General features: G+C 48.0%; 1 protein-coding gene across 7 annotated transcripts in view; it reads right to left on the bottom strand.

Moving 5' to 3' along the window:
• LOC144934736 (dynein axonemal heavy chain 3-like) overlaps positions 1 to 25,345 on the bottom strand; it is an 864,594-nt gene that overhangs the window by 781,951 nt on the left and 57,298 nt on the right. For 6 of the 7 annotated variants that reach the window (XM_078860816.1, XM_078860817.1, XM_078860815.1 and 3 more), the window contains one exon: positions 15,741 to 15,833. The exons of the other annotated variant lie outside the window; for it this stretch is intronic. In XM_078860816.1, coding sequence (XP_078716942.1) covers positions 15,741 to 15,827 — 87 coding nt within the window. In that variant the 5' untranslated portion in view covers positions 15,828 to 15,833. The remainder of the gene's footprint in view (positions 1 to 15,740; positions 15,834 to 25,345) is intronic. 7 annotated transcript variants of the gene reach the window in all.

Below are 25,345 nucleotides of genomic sequence, written 5' to 3'. Positions count from 1 at the left end.
TTTTGTAAAGTTTTCTGGATGGCTCCATCACACAGGAGTCACCTGACAACTCTCTCAAAGTGACACAAATCAAGACGTCTCCGTGCTTACGCAACCATAGGACTGGTGTTGGTGCTGGTATCCTCTGTCTGTCAATGATAATAATAATGATGATGCAAATTTGTAACGTGCACAGTTTTCACTTGCACGCGAAGACAGCGACCCTGAGGCGCTGGACTAACGGTAGAAATGACACATTCCTACGACGGGATCAAATCTCCGACGGGATGATCACTTGACATCCGAGACTTTCTGAAAGCGATGAGAAAACCCATCGCAACCGGGAGAATGCGTGCGGGCTGGACACAAACAGATTTGACTACAAGCCACGTAGGTGTGCTGCGCACACGCAGCAGGAAGATACGACTCCCATCCTGCCCTCAATCAATCGATGTTTGTTTGTTACGTGGAGAGTCCCACTTAGCCCGTCGCCCAGCATCGTTTGCAAGGGGGATCTGTGGTGCGTCAGCAGTTGAGCACAAGCTCAGCAACGTCGGAGTGATCCGTGCGGAGGAAGAGGCAACGTCGGAACAGAATGTGTGGCAGATTGCATGTAAAAAATTGTGCTTACAGAACCAAAAATAAACAATATTAACAAAATAAACGAGGACATATTGCACCGAAAACAGGCATATTGCGGCAAAACCTAGGACGAGGTAATGAATGGTCAGAGAGGAGACGTGCATGAGGTGAAGTGAAGTGTGTCACGTGACCACCACATTGCACGTGCAATGCCCTCAGCTGTGCCTAAGGCAGCAGCTCGACGGAGCTGGACCTGCGGCCGTTTCAGGCAATCGCTGTGGACTTATCGCAATGTGGTACTCATTGTATAGGCCATGAAGGGATGATGAGCTGAGCTGACATTGATCAGGGATACGAGCTCACAAATGTGCAAGCTTCAGGGTGCGTTTTCCTTTTCCAAAGCATCTTACAAAATATTGGCGTGCAACATGTTCCCGTAAAAACCTTGCTTCGTGTGAAGACTTCTCTCCAGAAGATCCTGCTAGGAACGCGGGATCACTTCAATTTTTACATTTCCACATGCACGGTTTAGTAATGTACTACGTAGTACAATTTCAATTTACGAGGCATCTAAAATTACTGCATCCCTCGAGGCTGTACTCAAATGAAGACGTGCACGTTATGAGAGAAGTTCGGGAGAGCAGGTATTTGAGGGAAGAAGACGTCAACGATAACCAGCCATAGTTGCAACTCCTCACATAGCAAAAAAAAGCCCTCAATCTCTGCATAGACAGGTCAGAAACGACTTGATGTACTATCCCCCTTCACACGGGCCCTGCCCAGCCAGGGCCTGTCTTCAACATTATTCTCCCCATCCCAGTGTGATTTTGGTTTCCACATCTGACGTAACAAAAAACTATGAAGAGGAATATCTCACAACACCGCAAGAGAACTACATGTAAATTGAAGTTCTTGTGAGGTATAGTGTTACCCAAATTGAAAACAATAAAAGTGGACTTTTAATATCCCCTCAGGGTTTGCGGATTCCCCAGGACAGGTACCTCAACAAGGGGACAATCTGGAAAAATCTTGTTAGGTTGCAAGCCCAAGTGTGGTCCATCAACCCGACCTGCAAGTCGCTGGACTACAGGGACAGCTTCACCACCACACACAGCCGAACTGCAGTGGCAAATAAAGTATTGTAATATAAAAAAAAAATGTATTGACTGCTTTTGGCCAATCTTGCCAAAGGGACTGGAAACAGATTACAGGGCCTATCCAAATTGGAGTCTAGATCTGACTGCGGGCACACAGGAGCTTACAGGCTTAAAATAAGCCTCAGTTATTCACGTGAATGACAACTCTGAACGGCTTCCCAAAGCCCTTCAAAATGTCAATGAATCTGCCCTTGGGTTCTCAAGGAATCCCGCACCCGTTATGTTGAGAAAATGTACACCACTGCACTGTGAAACGTTCTTAAAGTGCCCATCCATCCAAGGAACTTTATCCAATGTAATTTAAAAAATGTAAAACCCATGAATGTATTTCAACCAAATTGCATTACCCTTTGACAAAGAATTTGTGATTTCCCCACATTTGAAGTTACATGCATTAGAATGTTATACACTGAAATAAATTTGCAGTTTTTTTACGACTACACTGAATTATGAAAATAAATTACAACGAAGCATACCAAATAAATGTTTTAAATCTCATATGGAAATATTGCATGACAATATATATTCCCAACTCTTTCAAATAAAAATATCGATGTTGCACTGAAAGAATGCATGCACTGTGCTCTGCGCACCTCGTGTGTACAGTGCCAACGGCGAGATGTCAACTCCCTTGTCTGATATACAGGAGGTCGTGGGTTCGATTCCGATTCCGACTCTGACACCTGTATATTTGGAGTTTGCATGTTCTCCCCGTGGTCGTGTGGATTTTTTTCCGGGTGCCCCGGTTTTTCCCCTCCACATTTAGAATCAACATCACGCGTTTAGAGGATTTGGCTGCTATACATTTCCACGCGATAAACCACTTCGTTGAGCTATCATTTGTGGCCAGGTCGCTTCTGAATAAGAACTACATATCTCAGTGGGCCTTACCTGTTAAAATGAAAATTGTTTAATAGTTTGGTTTAGTGTGCTGTAGTTTTTATATAGCAGCTGTCACGTTCAAAAATTGTCGGATTATAAGCGTTGAGAAAATCTTATTTACTTTGTTTTATCAGCGGATAACACACTTGTCACAAACATATTTTATATTTTTATTATATCCACTACATTCAATTCCCAACCACAGATCAATGAGCTCCACTTAATCTACAAAGAGCAGAACCAGGTTTTAATTATTATCGAATGCTGGCTACGTACAATGTATTGGTTTCTACTAATACATTGTGAAATCCCAATCTGCATTGATCTGCAGCAGCTTCACTCCAAATTAAGTGGGATTGAAAGAAAACATCTCTGCAGTTCATCTGTGCCTATATACAGGGTGGCCCAAAAGGTAAGGCCTATTTAATTTATTTCAACAATTACATTACATTTGATTGTTTATTGTTTTATTTATTATATGTTCATACCTGTCAACCCCTTACCAGTGCCTACCTTATTACAGACCAATTCAGACATTGTTGGTCACCCCGTGCCCCTTACAAACATCAACGTTCATCCTACAAAATCCCATCACAAGGGAGAAACACAAACAAATATTTTTAAAAAATTGCCCGTATTGAAACGGCTGTTATGCCGTATGGACCTAAAAACTCAATTTCCATGTTCAACAATACGGGTAAACCGTTTGGGTTGACAGATATGTATTTTATCTACACTCATTATTAATATCTCGCCTCAAATCTGTGGTTTACAAAGCACGACCTAGAACGCTGAGAGAATTGACACAACAACATGTAATTGAGGAATAATTCACAGACTTTACCGGTAATCTTAAACAAGTCAAGTCCTGACTTAACGCTTTCGTGACTGCAGGAATTCATATTCTTTGGGTCTTTGGGTAAAGTCACGTAGATAGGTTAAAATAAAAGAACAAAAAACGACGTTTCGATCACAACACAAGCGGTCGTCATCGATCGAAACGTCGTAGTTTCTTGTTATTTTCTTCGAACCATCGACGTGACTTTACCGAAAGACCCAAAGAAAATAAAGTCCTAAATTAATTTCAATAGATAATTCAGGCGTGCATTCAATGTGTATGGAAGTCAGTTTGAACATTTATTAAAATATATGAAGTAACCCTTAAGTGATTTGTAAAAAAAATAAAAACCCCATTGCGTCCTGACGTTTGGGCCACCCTGTATATACATGTACAGCAAGGCCTCAGAGTGTGCGGCGGGGGTTAGGTTCCGTGTACCACCACCGTAAACGCGAATTCGCATAAGTTGGGGTTCGCCTATACGAGTGTAATGCGGGCGTAAGCGACCTTCCGGATGTGACGTCACGGGGGGTGGAGTCATGTGACGTGGGGGGAAGGTTCGGGTCCTTAAGCGGGTAAACCGGAAGGGGAAGGCAGTCGGGGTGTGAGCGGAAAAGAGTGAGGCCACGCGGGCGAGTGTGGAGAGGGGGGGCGCCGACGGCCATCGGGAGCCAACCCCGAAGATAAGAGGAAGCTGCGGAGTGGTGTGCAGCTGCAGAGGAGACAGCCAGAAGGGCTGCGTGTTAGAGGCAGCGGTGTGGCTGCCAGGAGGAGCTGCGGAGAGAGAGAGAGAGAGGGCTGCGTGTTAGAGGCAGCGGTGTGGCTGCCAGGAGGAGCTGCGGAGAGAGAGAGACAGCAAGAGGCTGTCAGAGCTGCGGAGGGAGAGGAGTTGCAGCGAGTACAGCCAAAGGGGGCTGTGTGAGAGAAACAGCAGCGGAGCTGCTGTTGTGGATCGGGCCGACATTGGAGTCAGCACCGTGGAGAAGCTACAGAGTAAAGACAGCCGTGTGGGTGTACAGCACGAACCGAATAAAGGACACTGAGCCAGACATCGTGGTCCAGTCGTTTATTACACTGGTGTCGGAAGTGCAACGGCATGTCGAAACAAGTGAGGAAGAAAGTTAATCCGGCGCCTGCATCGGCTTCTTCGTCCGACGACGACGAACTCCCTCCAACCACGGATCCTGTTGGGGTGGTGGAGGAGAGCCCGGCTGAGGCGACCACGGGAACGGGAGTGGAGGATGTTGGCGCGGTGGCGGGTCCGTCGACATCATCAGACGCGGATCAACGATGGCAAGCGATGGCGGTACAACTGGAGGCACTTAAGGACGTCCTGGCGCATCTATGCCATCTCGTCGCGCCAGGGACGATGGATGATGCAAGTGGTGCTCCGCGGGCCGCCACGTTGCCTGTCCTGCCGCCGCCATTGCCCACGCGGCAAGAGGCCGCCATTTTGCGCGCTCCGTGGCGCCAAACCGCCATCTTGGCCACGCCGCGGGCCGACGCCATTTTGAATTTGCCATCACAACCACCACCATTGGAAGACGGCGGGAAGAGGAGTCGGAGTCGCCACCTTACAACGGTTAAAGAATTTTCCGTCGGTGGGGACTGGAGCGCGTTCGCCTGCCGCTTCTTGGCGGCGGTACGCACAGCAAGATGGACCGATGCGGAGGCTTTGGAGGTGTTGCCGACTCTCCTGGACGACGAATCTGTCCGATTCTTCCGTTCCATAACGACCGATAAGAAGGCAACTTTATGTGGTGTTTTTCAAGAAATGGCCGATGCTTATGAGCCACCAGATGATGCGCATCGGCGATTCGCTCAACGACAACGAGCACCAGAGGAGTCGCCCGTGGCGTTCAGGGGTGCGGTGCTGGAGCTGGCCATGGCAGCTTATCCTGAGACGCCACAGGACCTGCTCGAGCCTCTCATATTAGGGAAAATGTTGGAGCTGTCTCGGGATCTAGGGATCCCCATGCCTGTGTGTGGGCATGAGAAGCTAACTTCCCGGACGGCTGCTAAGTGTCTCGATGCGCAATTTAACCTCCGTCGCTGGAAACAAGTGACGGCGTGGACGGGGGGGCCCGTCAAAGAAGGGGATGCGCTGGGGTGGAACCCTGCGCAGGCTGTCTATGTTCCGGATGACCGGGGCCCTCAACAACTGACGGCCGCCTCCGCTCCATGGACGGGACGCGGCGGGCCGAGACCGCGCGCGGCGCTACCAGAACGGGGCCGTCAGGAGGCGAGGCCTGCGCTTCGGCGCAACGAGGCCGAATGTTTCCGCTGCGGGCGTAGGGGCCACTACGCCAGAGACTGCTGGGCCCGCTTCCCGGCTCCGCCGCAGCAGGAGGCCTCGGCACCGGTCAAGTCGGCTAAAGATCCTCCGAAACAGGCATGTCGGCACGCACCAGACACTCGGCAAGGCTTTACACCTCACCCATCACCGTCGTTGCGCCATCCTAACGTTGTGGTTAAAGCATGCCCTTCGACGGGGCCTTGTCGCTCGGTCACGCAATGGCGCAAGTTGGCACGGAGAGTCGTCGCGGCCGCTACGGGCTCGTCCACTGTACCGGGGTCTATACAAGGGGTGGACGTACGCATTTTGGTCGACTCCGGCGCGTCTGCGACTATTATTTCGGATGTCATTTTTCATCTGTTGGGCATCCCGCCGGGGGCTGTGCGTCCGGTTTATGGGTCGTGCGTCGCTGCCAACGGGGGTAGCATGGGTATCGTGGGTCAGGTGGATGCTAAGATATCTATTGGGGATGTGTCGGCCTCGGGTGTTGTGTTGATATCGAGATCTTTGGCGGTTCCTTGTTTGTTAGGCACCGATTTTTTGGCTAAGATGCCCATTTTGATCAAAATCAATGAGAATTGTATTGAACTGCCGGGGGGCCGTCAAATCTCGTTTCTGCCGTCGCCCTGGGGGCGACCTGCTTCGGCCGTACAAGTGCAGGCGCTGTCCGTCGCATCTGTGGACATCCCACCTGGTACACAGATGCTTATACCCTTGCGGTATCGGAAGCCCCTGCCTGATTGGCTAGGAGCAGTAGGGGTCTTGTTGTCACCGTCCGCCGCGATAACAACCGGGTTGGCGTTAGTGGGGGCACAGACCATCGTCCGGCCGGATCAATTACCGGTTTTACAGGTGCTTAATGCGGGGGGAGAAAACGTCCGTGTCCCGGCCGGTACGGTTGTGGCACATGCCACTACGGCGTTTGCGACCCATGATTGTCCACATAGCCGGGGAGTTGTTGCTGGGGTTTCCGAGCCAAGGAGTTCGGATGATCGTTGGGTTGCTCATTTATGTGACGAAAATTCTTCCCTGTCCATGGAGCAACGTGGTGAGCTGCGTAAATTGTTGTTGACATATTCCGATGTGTTCAGCTCCGATGATTTGGATTTGGGCCGCACTTCGTTGCTTTACCATCACATTGAGACGGGCGATGCTGCCCCTATTCGATTAAATTCGCATCGGATGAGTCCTGCGGAGCGAGAACACGTACGGGGGGCAGTGGAAGACATGTTGACTGCGGACATTATATCGCCATCTAACAGCCCATGGGGCGCTCCAGTCGTCTTGGTTAAGAAGAAGGATGGCAAATTGCGATTTTGTGTTGATTTCCGAAAATTGAATAAGATATCAGTGGCAGATGCGTACCCCCTGCCGCGTATGGATGACTCCCTCGACGCATTGTCGGGGGCTAAGTTCTTTTCCACACTGGACCTCTCTTCGGGATTTTGGCAGCTTCCCCTTGACGAGTCCTCACGGGAGAAAACCGCATTCCGTACGCCGCAGGGGTTATTTCAATTCAACTGTCTCCCGATGGGATTGAATGCGGCCCCTGCTACATTTCAAAGATTGATGGAGCTCGTTTTGACGGGGTTGCAGTGGGAGACATGTCTTATATATTTGGACGATATCATTGTCTTCAGCCGCACATTCGATGAACATTTGACGCGGCTGGAGACAGTGTTCACGAGGATGCGTTCTGCCAAATTGAAATTCAAACCAAAGAAATGTCACCTACTGCAACGGTCCGTCCGCTATTTGGGGCACATTGTGAGCGCTGAGGGAGTGTCCACGGATCCGGAAAAGACGGCGTGCGTCCGGGATTGGCCGACTCCGGCCACCGTGGGGGATGTTCGGCGGTTTTTGGGATTTGCCTCGTATTACCGAAGATTTGTGCCGGGTTTTGCGACGATTGCGAGGCCTTTGCATCTCCTTACGGGTAAAGGACGGAAGTTTGTTTGGGGACAGCCGGAGGAGGCGGCCTTTCGGAGTCTGCGTGATCTATTGGCCACGGCCCCAACATTGGATTATCCCGATTTCGATCACCCATTCATTCTTGATACGGACGCGAGTGACACAGGTATTGGGGCGGTGTTATCACAGTCTAAAGGGGGTGTAGAGCGTGTCGTGGCGTATGGTAGCCGAGTCTTGTCTCCTGCGGAAACCCGCTACTGTGTCACTCGCAGAGAACTATTGGCGGTTGTTTTTTTCCTACGGCAATTTCGACCATACCTCTACGGTCGTTCTTTTATTGTGCGTACGGATCATGCGGCCTTGCAATATGCCCTTAAAATTGACCAGCCATCCGGACAGTTGGCACGTTGGTTGGACACGCTACAGGAATTTTCCTTCCAAATTCAACATCGGAAGGGAGTGCGCCATGCGAACGCTGACGCACTTTCCAGATTACCGCGGCGCGCCCCTTGTAAATGTGAGTCGGGGACGCATAGGTGTTCGCCGATTCCAAACCCCCCTCAGCCGCTTACGTTGGCCGTCGAGAAGTCGGACACTCCGATGGAACCGGGACCGGCTGACGGGGTTTTGAATCTGCCGCGGTCTGTCTGGATCCGGGAACAGATGATGGATGAGTCATTGGTGTCCTTGTGGAAGCGGTCTGCTAAGGACAATGGGAGTCCGAGTACGGCTGTGGGGCCGCAAACCGCTCTCCGAGATGGTCTGCTTATGTGGCGGGAGGGGTTCCAGGAACGTTGGCGCCTGGTGGTACCAACGTCCTTGCGATTCGAGTTGATTAGAACCCTCCATTGTGACACTCTCTTACATTTAGGGGTGCAGAAGACCTTGTTGACGTTGCAACGTCATTATTTTTGGCACGGCATGGCGACAGATGTCGTAGGGCACGTGCGCGCGTGCCCTGCGTGTGCACGACGTAAGCCGCCGAAACATCCTTACGTGCCGCCTCTCCAGTCGATTCAGGTGTCTCAAGTCAATGAATTGGTGGCACTGGACATATTGGGACCTTTTCCACCATCGGCGAGGGGTAATAAATATTTGCTGGTAGGGGTTGAGTACCTCTCCCGTTGGCCGATGGCCTGGCCGTTGCCCGATCAGTCGGCCACGGCCATTACCGACGCCTTTTTGTTTGGGTATATTATGGATAAGGGGGCGCCTGAGAGACTCCTCACGGACCAGGGCAGGAATTTCTCTTCTAACTTATTGGCGGAAGTGTGCGCGGGCCTTGGGACTAAGAAAGTACGGACATCCCCATACCATCCGCAGACGGATGGTATGGTTGAACGGCTGAACAGGACATTGTCTGCCATGCTTTGCCATACCGTGAGTGAACAACAATCAGATTGGGATTTGCACATCCCCGGGGTGCTTTCGGCGTACAGGATGACGCCTCATGCGGCTACAGGATATTCGCCGTTTTACCTTATGTATGGTCGGGAAAACGTGCCGCCGGTGGATGTGCAATTGGGAACTGGGGTGAAGGGACCTCGTAAACCACTTCCTGAATACATTCAGGACACGGTTCGCCGAGTCACGGAGGCGCGGGAGAATGCCCGCGTGGCTACGGCCAAAGCCCAGGCCCGGAACGAGCGATATGCGCGACGGTCTGAGGGGGAGTGCCCTTGGAAGGTTGGGGACCTAGCCTGGCTTCATTGTCCACAGGTACGTCCGGGGACCTCGCCGAAATTGCACAAACCCTGGCATGGTCCCGTACGCCTCATTGCGGTTCCCAACCCACAGTCAGCACGCGTCCAGATTGGGTCTCGTCGCTGGGTTGTGCATACGTCGCGCTTGAAACCATATGTTGCTCCCTTACATGATGCGTCATCCCCCAATGTTGCCTTGCCGGGGTCTGTTGCTGCTGACTCTCCCCTGCCTGCGTCCATTGATCTTGCTAGAGCGCCTGTCGTACCTGTTCCAGACAGGCCGGCCGTGACATTGTGGGGGACGAGGGGCCCTGCTCGGAGGACGCCTGCCAGGTCTGCGGGACCTTCGAGCCCTGCAGCCCTTCCGACCCAGCTGCGGGCACGGTCACAGGACAAGCCCAAGACTAACTCTTTAGAGACACGGGACGGCGGTGGACTTCCAGCTGCGACAGGGGGATTACCCCCTGTCATTCCTCGACTTTCATCGCGTTCCCGTTCTGCGAGTGGGCCGCCGACCGTCCGGGACGGGCCGGCGACCCGCACACGTTCCAAATCGCTTACGTTTCGTTGATTGTTGTTGTCTTGTTATTTTTTTCTTACAGTTGTATTTATTGCATGCTTTTTGTACGTTCGTTGATGTTAATTGCGTTGTTGTTGTTGTTCTTGCTGTTACATTGTATGCTTAGTGTCCTTTAGGGGGGGAAGCTCGGTTCGCCGCATTACGATTTGCTATTGGTCAGCCGAGGTCGGCTGGGATTTTTCTACGGGGGAGGGTGGTGTAATGCGGGCGTAAGCGACCTTCCGGATGTGACGTCACGGGGGGTGGAGTCATGTGACGTGGGGGGAAGGTTCGGGTCCTTAAGCGGGTAAACCGGAAGGGGAAGGCAGTCGGGGTGTGAGCGGAAAAGAGTGAGGCCACGCGGGCGAGTGTGGAGAGGGGGGGCGCCGACGGCCATCGGGAGCCAACCCCGAAGATAAGAGGAAGCTGCGGAGTGGTGTGCAGCTGCAGAGGAGACAGCCAGAAGGGCTGCGTGTTAGAGGCAGCGGTGTGGCTGCCAGGAGGAGCTGCGGAGAGAGAGAGAGAGAGGGCTGCGTGTTAGAGGCAGCGGTGTGGCTGCCAGGAGGAGCTGCGGAGAGAGAGAGAGACAGCAAGAGGCTGTCAGAGCTGCGGAGGGAGAGGAGTTGCAGCGAGTACAGCCAAAGGGGGCTGTGTGAGAGAAACAGCAGCGGAGCTGCTGTTGTGGATCGGGCCGACATTGGAGTCAGCACCGTGGAGAAGCTACAGAGTAAAGACAGCCGTGTGGGTGTACAGCACGAACCGAATAAAGGACACTGAGCCAGACATCGTGGTCCAGTCGTTTATTACACGAGTGTAGATACAATGTAGATATACACTACTATATACTACTACTGTGTACGTTACTATATAGTACTACATTACTATATACTATTACATTACTATATATACTCAATACGACTATATTACTACATACATTACTATATACTACTATATTACGATACGAATGTATATAAAATGTGAGTCAATATGAAATAGAAATAAATGTACATATATGTTTAATAACTGCACAGTAAATGATTCACTAATCACCTGTATATCATAAATACGAAAGATTCCTGCTGGGTGGACTCATCAATAGAGTTACATAGCCCTCAAATCCATGTCCGCGTGATGGCGAAAGTACCGAGTCACACAAAGTGTAAGTGTAAATTGGGGTCGGTGGCGTATGAGCAGGTCCGCGTACTCTGAGCCCGTATACACACGTGCACACGTGTACAGAAAGACTCTTGACAATGCGGCACCGTGGCAGAATGCCAACCAGCGATCTAAAGGCGGTGACTTCAAATCCCATCAGGGGTTGACTCATCCCATTATCACTTCAGCGTTTGAGAATAAAAGTACGACTGCGTAGAAAGTCAATCGTGCCTGTCCAATTGTGAGAACGCGCCTTCACCATATAGGAATGTGGAAGTTTCCTTAACTCGTTCGGCACCAACACCAGAAAAGAGCACTCTGCACTGCACTCTTTTGAGCGGAGAGGCAATTTGACTTCGAAAGGAATATTTAAAAATAAATTCACCACTTAAAGATGTAAGCGTGTTGGTCTACGCTTTGTTGACATTACTATTATGCGTGTTATTATGGGGCTTGCAATGTACTGTGGTTGTTTCCGCATGATGTCGTGTGCGTATTATTTCTAATAAATCTCGGAACGCGTAATTTGTCTAAAAAAATATTTAAGGCATCAAATACATTTGTTGCAGTAAGCCACTACAAATAATTCAAATGTGCAGGTTCATGTTCACACACAGTTCCAATATATGCTAGTCCTCATTAAAGAAAGGCCATCTCAATGACCAGCTTAGAATAACTTGTTTAAATATCATTACCGTAGCCATTCAACCACAGCATATTTTAAATATTTTCCCCCATATATTCAATTACTAAGTCTTCAACATTTTTCAATGTCGACATGCTGTTGCTAAAGCATGTTTACTTTTCATTAGAAATGTTGTTGGTTACCACAGGATAGTTTTCTGCACTTTTTAAAATTGGGTTATAACCATTATTAAGCGTAACATCTTAAGAGTTTTTTTTTTTGCGCTGACATTTGTTTTGTACTTTGCCTCTTTTCATTATCCAACGTCAAAGATACTTAAGCCTTTCTAGATTTGAAGCTTTCGTGACTGCAAGGATTCATACTCTTAGGTTTTTCGGTAAAGTCACGTAGGTAAAAAATAAATAATTAAAAATGATAGAACTAATAATATAAATACAATTATTTACCTTTACTTATTATTTTACTTCTATTATTATTTATATTATTTTATTATTATTTATTTTTTACCTACGTGACTTTACCGAAAAACCTAAGAGTATAATACTTAAGCCTCGTTTCGAGCACCACAGAGAACTGGGTCCTGCTCGCACAAGAGCATCCCAGTTCTGGCCCAGAGACGAACGCCATCCTCCCAGCGGCTTTTGGACTAGGTCATCGAACAAAGATGGCCACCGCATCGCGCACTTTCAGACGCGCTTCCGCGGCCGTCTGAAACGCTCTCCCTTCCGATATTAGAAGGCCACTGGAGCTATACGCTCGGTTAAATCTATATTGAAAACTCAATTCTTTAGAACTGCTTCTTGTGTTTAGTTTGTTGTCCTTCCTCCGCACCTCCGATTAGCACGGTTGGTTACATATGGTGCGAAAAAAGTTAAACATACATACAACATACATACACAGCAAGGCTCGGATTCTGTTATGCTCAATGAGCTCTACCACTCCCACTCTGTCCCCTATGCACCTCTTCATCCAACCCTCCACAGCCTTGGTCAGCTATTATAAGCATATTTCTTTACAAAATGTAATTTAGGCATGGATTAGGTGAGGATATTTTAAGCTAACATTTATATTTTTCATGAAATTTTCACCTCAGTTTTTTTTCTTACAGCTGGGAAGTTGAACTTAGGCGAGTGACGTGGCAGCACGAACATCCGGCTTCCACACTGAACCCGTGACATCACGATTGGTTCCGCAATTGTCCCAGGGCATGGTTAGTTTAGAGTATTTGGCTGCTGTAAATTTCCACACAATAAGCCACTTCGTTGGGCTATTATTTGTGGCCATGTTGCTTCTGAAAAATACCTGTTTAGCTCAGAATCGTAATCTTCATTTATACTGGAGGAATCCGATGGGCTATAAAGCTCTTATTCGCAAATGTCCAGTCGGGGTGGGTCAGAATGTTACAACAACAGACAATACAAAAACACGATAGGAGTGCAAAGTATAGGAATGGTAAACAAATCACCAGGCCTTGCCTGGTAAAATAAAAATAATTGCTTAGTTTAATAGTTTTGTGGTTGGTTGACCTCGGCAGAGCTACTATTGAAACCTAGACTCTTGGGTAATAATTATAATGATTTGCGTCCGTTAAGTCGGGGCACGTTACACGCGATAAGCGCCTTGCATCCCCTCTCATCCCTACCACTAGAAAGGGCACCCCCGGTGGCAGCTATCCCTGTGGGCGCAAGGTGATTTAGCACCGTGGCTGCTTTCAGGCAATAGTCTGGCAATAGAGGGTGCTGATCACTATGCCATACACACTTGCAGTGGAATTTTCTACTTTTAGCAAATGGCGATAGAACACAATGGCCTACTTGTTTCGAATGACATCACAGGATCTTTGATTTCTACTGCGAAGCAGGGGCCACCACGGTAGCGAGATGCTAACTACCTCGCCTGGTGCGCAGGAGGTCGTGGGTTCGATCCTCAACCCTGACGCCTGTATATTTGGAGTCTGCATGTTCTCCCCGTGGTTGCGTGAATTTTTCTCTGGGTCCTCCGGTTTTTCCCTTATTTAGAATCAACACGCATTTAGAGGTATTTGGTTGCTATATATTTCCATTTGATTGACACTTCGTTGAGCTATCATTTGTGACCAGGTCACTTCTGAAAACGAGCTGAGTGGGCCTGACCTGGTAAAATAAAAAAAAAATGTTCAGTTTTCATAGTTTTAGATCGTGAGTATTTTACTTTTAATAAACCCGCAGTAATAACCTGGGCGGTCTTCCGGATTTGAATCGTGGATCTTTGCAAACAGGCGGTGAACGCGCTACTGCTATTGGCCGATTCAAACACCGTGCCAACCCGGTTCCCAAGGGTTTTGTGGAAACGCGGCATGACAAGTGTGCCAATGGGATTCTAACTGGGAATATGAAAGCGAACAGACAACTCGTACCACTGTGCTCATTCGTGAGACGCGATGATGACAATTATGTTTTACCTCTTAAGATCCAGGCTCGCAGCTCTCAATCATCCCTGGAAACGCGCAACATTGAGCCATTGTTGGCTTGTGGTTGCAATGTGAGTCACCAGAACACTTTTTGAGCCTTCACATACCGTGCAAGATTCCACAATACAATACACATCGTGACTACCCACGCTGCAGTACAATTGCTCTTTCCCTCTTGAAGTTGCCAGGGATATGAGCAGCTTCTTGAATGTCCTTGTGGGTAAAATTATTACGGTTTCTATGATTATTTGGCTGTGCGGCTATGAGGAGAAGGCATCCGTAATAGAAATCCCACACGGATGTCTCCCACTTTACATACAGTAGTTGAAAATGCAGTCCCCCCAGAATATTAATCAAATTCCTCCTTTTTTTAAAGTGCACATTTGCATGTCAACTTCACACGTGTCGGATGGCCCAAGACGCAGCGCAAGTGCCCATCAAAGGCATCTTGTTGAATGCACGTGCACAAAGGTGGCTGGCAAGAAAGCCACGCAGTGCTCTCTAGGCCTCGTGTTGCCACGTTGAGCAGGATCACACAAAGTCAATACACACAATAGGTTAAACAGGATCATTGCGACCTAGCATTTAAAGTTAAATATAGAGCTGCTGCAAGAATCGATTACTGAAATAATTAATTAATGATTAAACTATTGCGTCGTTGCACTGATTAAATAGCAAACTATTTGCATATCGTTTTCAAATTAAGCGATTTCCACCAACAAAAGACAAAAACGTGTATTCTTAAAGATGACTTATGACGTCGCCATCACTCGTCATCGCTACTTCACACTATGATGCACGCACCGCGTTTGTCAGGGTTTCAGAGGCCAGGCCCCGGACATCCATAATTTTTAAATACCTGCTGATTAACAGAATGTTTATAAGCAAAAAAAATTAAGTGAATATTTTTTTCTTACAATCAACGAATCGTATGTGGACTTGGGCAGGACCCGTTCCCCGAGAAGGGACGATGGCCCATGGTCTCAAGAATAATGGAGTGGCAGCCAAGCAGCGGAACGCGTCCGAGATGACAATCGCCAGTCGGCAGAGCAACGAAAGGAGCTCACGTCCAGGTGCTGGGTTGGATTATGACATCGCAGGGTCATAATGATAACAATAATAACAAAACTGGGTTTTCTACAGCGCAATTCACGCAAGGCCTCAAAACGCTTTATGTGAACCTTAGGTTATGCGGACAGTCTGAGCCTTAAGACGCTTTTTAAAACGTGTAACAGACTCAGGTTCCGTGATGGAGCGAGTAAGGGAATTCCACAGTCGCGGAGCCTGGCTGCAAAGAGCTCCATCTCCCATATGACAAAGTGTGGTCTTTGGAAAAATCATGAGAGCAATATCAGAACATTTACGTTATCACAGTGGAATAAAAAAAAAAATGTAAGCGAATCGGTGAGATGTTTAGGAGAGAGCTGGCACAGCCTGGGGAGGTGTTCATCCAGCAGTGGATTGACTACGATTGTTGTTGATGATGATGATTTGTTCCAGCACGAAATTAAATGGTTGGCTCACGTTGCCCAACTGCTCAAGTGAAGTAGCGACCGTGGACACAGCCGCCTCTCCGCCTTTACCTGCGGCAGGCCGAGAGGTGGAAGCTGCGTGGCCGCCTGTGGCCGAGACCCGTGTCTGTTTGGGCTGCACTTCTCCAGGCTCGACATCGGAGGCTGTGGGGGAGACACGGACACACAGCACACACGGACACACAGCACACACACCGCACACACACACACACGCCGGTGTCACTCAAATGCACACCACCAATTGGGAGCGGAGATTGGGGTTCGGAGCAATTGTCTTCCACGTCTAAAGCGTTTACAATTACCGAACTGAAACGGCTGTGGTTTTTCTCTGAAAGGCATTGCACAAGCTAACAATCGAAAGTCAAAAAGGCTGCAATGGATAATGGGCAAGTCTTTCCTCTTTTTTGGTGGTCCAGAGTCAGAGTTGGAAGGCTATAGGTGAAAGAAAATGTTAGTTGGCTCTTACATTAAAACAAAAAATGTTTTTAGGAACGTCCACGGAGTTTTCCTCCTTCAAAAATGACAAGAAATCCCGAATCCTAATTCCGAGCATTGTTATTATTATTAGACCAGCAACAACATTTCAAAGGAAATGTTTAACAACTGTGCAGTTGTGGGGGGGGGGGGGGAACAACGATGTCATTGCACAGCGCCCTCTACTCGACGATCCATGTCATTGCACGAGAGTGGAACAACGCGAGACCCAAACAACCCCCAGCTGCCTTCAACATTCCTCCTCGAAGACAACGGCGCAACCATCAACCGCATTGCGAACATCGACAGGCCAATGCGCACATCTGGCTCGTGAATATAACATTTAACGCGAGCCACGGTAGTCGTGCGACTGAAATTAAAACGAGAACGACTTTTTTTTATTTTACCAGATAAGGCCCACTGAGCAAAAAAAGTCTCTCTTTCAGAAGAGACCTGGCAACAAATGATAGCTCAACGAAGTGGCTTAATGTATAGCAGTATTATACTCTAAACGCGTGTTGATTATAATTGTGGAGGGAAAAACCGGAGGATGCAGGGAAAAATCAACGTAACCACGGGGGGGGGGGGTGGGGGGAGACATGCAAATACACAGCAGGCGTCAGGGTCGAACCCACGAACTCCTGCAGACCAGGCGAGGTAGCTAGCATCTCACCACTGTGGCGACTGCGGCCATGTAACCAAAACCTCTGCACTCCTTCAAAGGAGGAGGAATAGCAAAACTACACGAACTCTCAGCTGAAGCCCTCCCGCCATGACCAACAGACCTCAGCATTGCCATTTAGCTCCCGGACACTTTGTCATTTGCAAGGAGGGAACAGAATGTTGAAGTTTGCACTAAAGGTTCCCAGTAAATCACGGAGTCGCCCCCATGTTACGACTGTCGCTAAGACCCAATGAACCGCACCCACCCCACGCTCCTCCCAGAGGATGCTCTGCGTGTGTCCCCTGCGAAAGGGGCCCCTTTCTGACCTCATTCGCAACCTGCATTTGACGTTTTCTTGCCACGAATGAACCGCAACGTGTAAACCATCATCACGCGAACTCCGCTCATACTCGCAGCGGGGGCTTTTGGACAGCCATCGAACAAAGACGGTGGTCACCGCATCGCGCGCGCGTTCAGATGCGCTTCTGCGGCCGTCTGGAACGCTCTCCCTTCTGATATTAGGCAGGACCTTTAAATCATCTAGATTGAAAACTCATTTTTTTACTGCTTTTGTGTTTAGTTTGTTGTCCTTCCCACCGCACCTCCGATTAGCACGGTTGGCTACGCACGGTGCGAAAGAAGTTCAACATACAGTCCATACATTTACGCTTGTTAAAGAGTTGTGTGGTCGGAGCCCAGCGGCCACCCTGGTTAACACTGCGGGAGTAGGAACCAAACAAAGTGCACCCATCAGCTTCACAGGCCATGTGTGATGTCCATGTTTTCCAAGTTGGCAAATGTATTACAAATTTAATACATATTTAATAATGTAATTTTTTACAGCGAATTTTCAAAACAAAATGAATAAGCGGGCAACATTCATGTTTCCGTCTCTCCACGTAAACAAAAACGTTTTGTATTTTTACAAAACCTGACTGTACTGATGAGGCACTGAATGTCGAAACCCATCCAGTGTTTTCTTGTACTGCTGCTGATATGATGAACTACAAGAAGGCCTTTGAGCTGATGGGTTGTGTTAAACATTTTAAACTTGTGTATTCTGTGTGGAGAGAGGGATATAAATACTGTATATGAACGCGACAATGTCTGCTTGTCTATTTTGTTAATTGGGTAAAGTGGCATCGCAACATCGCCGCCTACTGAGCAAATCCTGCTATAACAATGTGAAACGTACGTGTACCGTAATTAACATCTTTCGCGCAGCGCGCGTGAGAATCACGTGTTTGTAGGTGCGTTGAACTTCTGTCGCGCCGTACGTAGCCACCCGTCCTAAATCGGAGGTGCGGGTAAGTTAGGCAAATGCGACGCTATTGAGACGCTCCCGTCTTTCTGGAGCACCCGCCAGCAGCCCATTGCAATACCTGGGTCCCAGGCGGTTATTTGTTCACGGTGCCATTCATTCGTCGTGTGCTACAGGCGAATGATTGGCTATCGTCCATAGACTTCAAGGACGCCTGCCTGAAGCTAATGCAGTGACCCAAATGGTACAAATAACACAACGAGTTAAGAAACAATACAGAAGCCACTGTGCAGATGTTTGGGGTTGCGCTGTACACAGCTCTCCGATGTGTTCTCAGGTTGTACCACGTGATGTCTGGCGGGAAGACTAACGTTTCGCTCCACGTGCTTTCAGTTCAGCTCCTAAAGAAGCTCTCCCAGCATGCGGAGCGAAACGTTGGACATTGTGCCAAACTACACGCGGCAAGACCCAAACATACATCGGGCAGCCGAACAATACAAATGAGATGGTGATAGTGAGAATGCATTAAAAACAAATCACACCTCAACAGCGTGACAATTTATCACATTGTAAATTGTCACAGGCCTCCATAATACAGGTGTTTTGGGTTAGATCGCGTAAATATATAAATGTGTCGTGAAACCCGCCACCACCCGACACAGCCAATAAGTAAGGTTTGCCACGTAAACAGGACATGCCAATTCGTTTCTAGTACAGCACACCGGTGTGTTGGAGAGCACATCCACAACATTTACAATCTTGAATACAACGTTTCGCCAGATATAGCAACTAGCTTCCAACACACCGGTGTGCTGTACCAGTAACGAATTGGCATGTTCTGTTCACAAACCTTACTAATTGGCTGTGTCGGGTGGCGGCGGGTTTAACGACGTATTTATATTTACGCGATCTCACCCAAAAAAACAACCTGCATTTATGGATGATATTGGTCGCGAAAGCCTCCGACGTGTTAGACTGTCACATACTTCTTGACAACACATTGTTACGTTCCTTGATATTTAAGCAGCGAGCAAAGAGCGGCCGCGGCCCCGCCAACTCCGCGCGGACCACAGAACCCCGAGATCACATGGGGGGGGGGCAGCCCGCGCGGATGGCACCGCAGAAACTATTTCCAGAGTCTTTTCAAAGACATCATCTGCTGAGATGGCCCCCCCGCCCGCCCCCCCCCAACGCGAGGCACGGCGCTCCGCTGTCTGTCGGCGTTCCAGAAGGGACGTGCCTCGACTCCCGACAGAAAAGTTGGGTGGGCGGAGGGGGCATAATTTGCGATGGAAACAAAATAAATAAACTGAGCCTGAGGAATTGTGTTGTTGTTGTTGGCAGCAATGAGACCCACGCTGAGGCATCATAACACATTGGGAGTGCTGAGACTGCGTGACCCAAGGCGGAACAGAAATGCAGGGAAGACAGCGGAGACGAAATTAAGGGCTGCAATGCACGCGCCTTGAGTATCGCCTCGATTTTGCCTTTTTGGACGCGGGTCCTGTTTGGGTGAAAGCCTCTCGCCTCTCACCCAAACAGCTACTAAAATTATGACACAAATAAGAATGAGGTTTTAGCCTTTCTGGCAATAAAACAGAAGGTGTTAAGATGTTCAAACACCAATAAGATACATTTTGCAGGGCATCAAATCTGCATTAACCATACATACTTGTGGTAAAACATGCAAACAAACACGGTCTGATTAAATATTCATTGTCTTTGAAACTGATTGGCCTGCACGAGACAGCCTCTTTATGGCCTTCTCTCACCAGTGTTGGACCAGAGAATGCCAAAAGGTGTCCTCTGGTCTAACCCCTGTTTTATACTCTTAGGGTCTTTCCAGAAAAACTAAAACCTATTCTTATTTTTCTGAATATTTGATACGAGCAAAAAGGTACCATAGATATAACCAGCGACTAATGCTCGTACCAGGCCGATCGCTAACGCTCTCCAGGTTCTGCTCTTGCCAAACTGCAGATTCCTCTTCACGATGTAAAATGTCGTTTTGCTCTCAGCGCTTGCATTGGTTTGGGACTTAATTAGGGTAAGCGCGTACACGAGGGTGAGAGAGCCGAGTGTTGTACTCGGGCACAGGAAGCTCGCAAATCCTTTGCGTAATAATAACAAATAGACACGAATTGGGCTTTGTGTTCTCGCAGAGGAGAACTCAGGCAACCGCCATTCCAATTATTCCAGTTTAACTGCTCAGTCAATCACACGCGTAGCTCTGTATGATACACCGGTTTTCACAGCAATAGCGCATTTCCCAAATACGATGCATCAGTAGTGATTGAAGCCTTTCGTGAAACTAGGCGATAGTCCTATCAGACGTAATGTCAAGCAATCTGCGCGAACTAATGTATTGGGTGCAAGATGAACTGACAAGAATGTATAACATCCAACAAACAAGAGAGCGTGACATTAAATAAATAAAATGCCCCAATGCATATTGTAACTTTCGTCAGAAACTTATTTGTTTGACACCCGCTTAAAAGAAACAAATAACGCACAGCTAGCCCACGCGACACATCAAAATCAATCTCGCCAGCCATTCTTGCCCATGTGACTGCATTCAATCCAATCATACACGACTTGTTTCACACGTAGTAGGAGGCTTTGGCAAACCAACATCATCCATGATACAGGTTTTTTGGGTTAGATCGTGTAAACATATGTGTCGTTAAACCCACCACCACCTGACACAGCCAAATAGTACTAGTAACGAATTACGTGACAAATCTTACTAATTGGCTGTGTCGGGTGGTGGCATATTTAACGACACATTTATATATCTACGCGATCTAACCCAAAAAACCTGTATCATGGACGACACACTACCTCCAACGATCCAGACAGATTAATATATGATATTGCATTTGTATGAAAACCCCCCAAAACAATTTATAGGAATCGCGACAGTGGCGGCCAAGTCCGAGGAAACGTCCACCCGGAGAGATGGAGCCGTGAAATCATCTCGCGTGCAGACTCCATGCGGGGCAGCGACATCGCAGAGGCAGCAGCGGCTTGGGGAGGCCTTCATCCAGCAGTGAATTGAGCATGGCTATTGATGACGGCGAAGATGGAGAAATATCCCAACAAACCCCCATCATGGAAACTTCTCCGATGGGAAGTCCGAACAAGGCATCAGTGAGAGACGCTTAGAGGTTTTGAAAATAAATCTTGTTTTCCCTATAATTCCTTCATATTATTTTTCGTGGGTTGTCAATAAATGGACTATCCTAGAGATTACTATATAACACATTCCCATCAACATGAAAATGGTAATATAAATACCATGCGAATAAATTGCAAGGCAAGACGAACGGAATAAAGGTAATAGAGTATTCCACATATTGCTGTGTAAATAAACATTTAACCTGATTGGGGAAAAAAATATAACTACAGTAGTTATAGGGGTACAGAAACGCATTTAATGAAATGTCGGCGTTAACACATCAAGCCTTGACAGATGCTGGCTACACAGCCTCCGTGCTCCCCGTCGCTGAGCTTTGTCACATCTCTCTCCGTTTCTCATTCCTCGTGCCGCGCGCAGTCCACACCGCGATCAACTCGCGCTGCCGTGGCTACGTATGGGTACAAGACCCCCCCCTCCCCCCCCCCCGAGAATCGTACCGTCCTTTAAAAAAAAACATTATCGTGTGATTGATCGATTTTTTTTTTATACATCGCATTTTTTCTTTAGAACTGCTTTTTGGCGTTGTTTGTTTACCCGCGCGCACCTCAAATTTAGCACGGTCGGCTACGTACGGTGCGAAATAAGTTCGACACACGTACGTACGTTTTTGCTGAGGAAATATTTTTGAAAGTAACAATAACTAAAGTTCACAATACTGATTGAAGTTCAAAAAAAATAATTCCCGCAGTTTTACACGATTCAACTTGTGCTTTGTAAAAACAAAAAGTTTCCCGGAGTAATTGATGACAAGTCGGTTATTTGATGTCGTGGTGATGTGAGAGCGTGGCGCGTCTTAACCGTCACTTGTTTAAGATGTTGACGGCTCAAAGACTTGCGGCAGGCTTGCTGTCGAGTGAACTGCAGTTGAATATCTCGTAAGCGGTATTCATCCGTACATAAAGCACGGTGTATCGAAACACAAAACAAAAACAATAAAAGTGTGAAATGCTATTACAAAGTCAAGGGGTACTGTGATCGTGAACATCACAGATTGACTATCGTATCAAATCGTACCGTGGCACAAACCCCAACGACAGACAGCACACATCGTCGGCAAGTCTTTTAATAACCTGTGCACGTCGCGGACGGAGTCCCAGTCATTCAAATCATGTCTCTCCACAACAACAACAAGAAAACATTCGCCTGCATTCACAGTGAAAAGTCACGCAAAAAAAACAACAGGCGGTGTTTGTCTCGGCGCGCAGAAGCGACTTATGAGGCGAGGCGGCGTCTCCTCCATGAGGACTGGCCCCAGCGTACAGATCGGTGGCCCCCTGAAAGTGGCGATGAGCAAATGGGTGAGGCAGGTGAAGGGAGAAGGGGGATCTTTGTGGTACAGACACTGCCTGTGCTCCTGGGTGAGCCCAACTTTTAAACAGCAGGTGACCCTTCCCCACCCACAACCAAGATCAAATCTCAGATTAACATATCTGACATGCAATCCCGCATCCCTGGCACATCGGTGGAATACTCACAGGAGCGATGGTGACACACAAACATATTTTCTATTTCCGATTTTTATTTCACCACAGGTAAGGCACACTGAGCTGTATGTATCTCTTGTTCAAAAGCGACCTGGCCACAAATGATTGCTCAACGAAGTGGCTTATCGTGTGGAAATGTACAGCAGCCAAATACTCTAAATGCGTATTTCTAAATGTGGAGGGGAAAAGACCCGAGGACCCGAAGAAAAATCCACGCGACTACGGGTGAGGGGGACATGCAAACTCCAAATATACAGCAGGCGTCAGGGTCGGGATCGAACCCACGACCTCCTGTATACCAGGCGAGGTAATTAACATCGCGACATGTTAACTAGAAAGGAAACCCACGCCTTCGACGGTGGGTGCATGTGGGAAAGTTGGGAGTTCAAACACAGCATATCAAGAAAGCATCGATGTAATCAGTAAAGGGAACAACAAACATCTATTGCAATGGTCGTGCACGTGTTCGGGATAGAGGTTATTGAGACAGGCATGAGAGAGGCCACTCAAACGTCTGTTATCAAAGGCAAACCATCAGAGCCGGATGGTGGCGGTGATGAGACCGTGGGCGAGAGACCTTTCGAGGTGAGGTGTCGACTGCGCAACAGCTGCTGGGATCCTGGCAGGGGGAAGGGAGCGATGGCAAAGAGGCGTGGTCGCGTCAACAGCGTTTGGCCACGATGTCCCCCATGGTGCTAACGGGTGTATGTTTAGTCGCACAGCAAATCGTAACAAGAGCGCGGTAATTCCTGTAATGTCACCCATTTGACTCGTGCGTATCGTGCAAAACGGTCGGCATTTAAAAAAAATAACTTGGTGCAAGGCGCTGAATGTTGCCGGAATATAATATGCCAGCAACATACGATAATCATGAATAATTATTCACAGCACTGTACTCATAATCCAAATACTGAAGCGTTCAGAATTCTATTTGCATGCTAATGCACTAAATGAAAGCTCTATCTATAAATATACAGTACCTGTGATTGCTGCAGCGGCCTTTGCAGATCAGCACCTTCGCGAGAGATTAATTGTAAAGCCGGTATATATTTTTTGTAATATCACATTAACTTCACGAGTTTCCGCTCCAACACACGCTGACTGGCCACCCAACATTAACCGGTGTTGTACCTTTGGACGAATGCTGTGTCCGATACACAAGAGCAACAAAAAAAAACACATTGCGCTGCGAACGCAAAGTGCAGTTGCTCCCACATCCCCTAAAAATGACCTCCATAAAAAAGGGGGAGACTTAAGAATACATTGGTGATAGATGTCGTGACAACATTGATCTCAGATCTCCACATCGATGAGAGATTCCCGTCAAGTGTGGTCAGATCTCAAGTCTGGTGACCGAGGGAAAGGCATCGAAGCAGATGGTGGAGCACCCTTGAGACGGACCTTGGAGGTCCTGTGCCTCCTGCACAGTGGCTGTGGAATCTAGCGGAGGGTCCAGAGCATTGGTGGCCTTAACGACCACGGCCACGGTGCCCATGTCGAGCTGGAGCGCTTAATGTGTAGCTGTGAGCGAAGAGTCTCCCCGGGTGGCATTTGCGGCAAAGCGAGTTGGCTCACGATTGGAAGTTGGCGAGTTCAAAGTTCATTTGGAGTTTCACTGAGCCCATCACCGTCATCATCATCGACGTCGTCGTCTTTGTCGGGGTCAACAAAATCAGTACCAGCCTCTGATCGGTTTATGTTATCAGACTGGGTGCTTCACAAACATGTTGACACTTCTGAGAATTTGCAACAATACCACGAGAAATGTACCTCCGGGCTCTGGAGACCACCTGGGGAAGATTCCAGCCACGCGTTGACAATGAATGGCGAACAAGTGGAGACTCTTTGACTTTTTTAAGCTATTGACATACATTCGTTATCTCGCTACGTTCTTTTTTACATTAAAAACGGTAGTTGCATATAAGTGTTAACATTTTTTGAAGCCCGCTCTATAACAAACTGACAATACGGGGATCATACCGTGTCGGAGCGCTGAGCCAACACCGGCGAGATACTGGCTTCGAATTCAGGCAGCCACCCGTGATTAGACTCGGTTCTCGAGTGGAGCAATTTGATGGTGTCAGCCTGAACACCAATGATTTAACTTTTTTTTTTAAAATGCACCGTTTTTTTAACTCACATTGACCTATTTCATCTCGGGGAATCAAAGATGTTCAGTTTGATTGGTACAATAATCTTTGAGGAGAGTGCGAGAAGGTCTTGACCCTCGTGTGGTGAAAGAGGCGCATTGAAGAAAGACTCTGAAGTCGTTTATGCGACATCGTGTTCCCGGGCCGCTCCTCCCAACACAGGGAGGTGCACTGGCAGCGGTGGCAGTTCACATTTGGAAATTCCTTCATCTCACGACAAGACAGCGAAAGCACAAATGGAATAGCATTCATGGAGAAGTTTGAACAAAAAAATATCGAAAAATTGTGTACCGTTTGTGAAATATCAATGATGGTTGCCCAATGGCTGAGGACTTTAAACAGTAATGAGTGCTTATTCTTGGTTCTTTTGGTAAAGTCACGTAGATAGAAAACAAAATCCAAATTAAAAGCAAAAAACCCACGA

The sequence above is a fragment of the Lampetra fluviatilis genome, chromosome 11 (assembly GCF_964198595.1).
Source record: "Lampetra fluviatilis chromosome 11, kcLamFluv1.1, whole genome shotgun sequence".
NCBI lineage: Eukaryota > Metazoa > Chordata > Hyperoartia > Petromyzontiformes > Petromyzontidae > Lampetra > Lampetra fluviatilis.
Note: the sequence above shows the minus strand (reverse complement) of the source record. Positions and strands in the feature narration are given on the sequence as shown.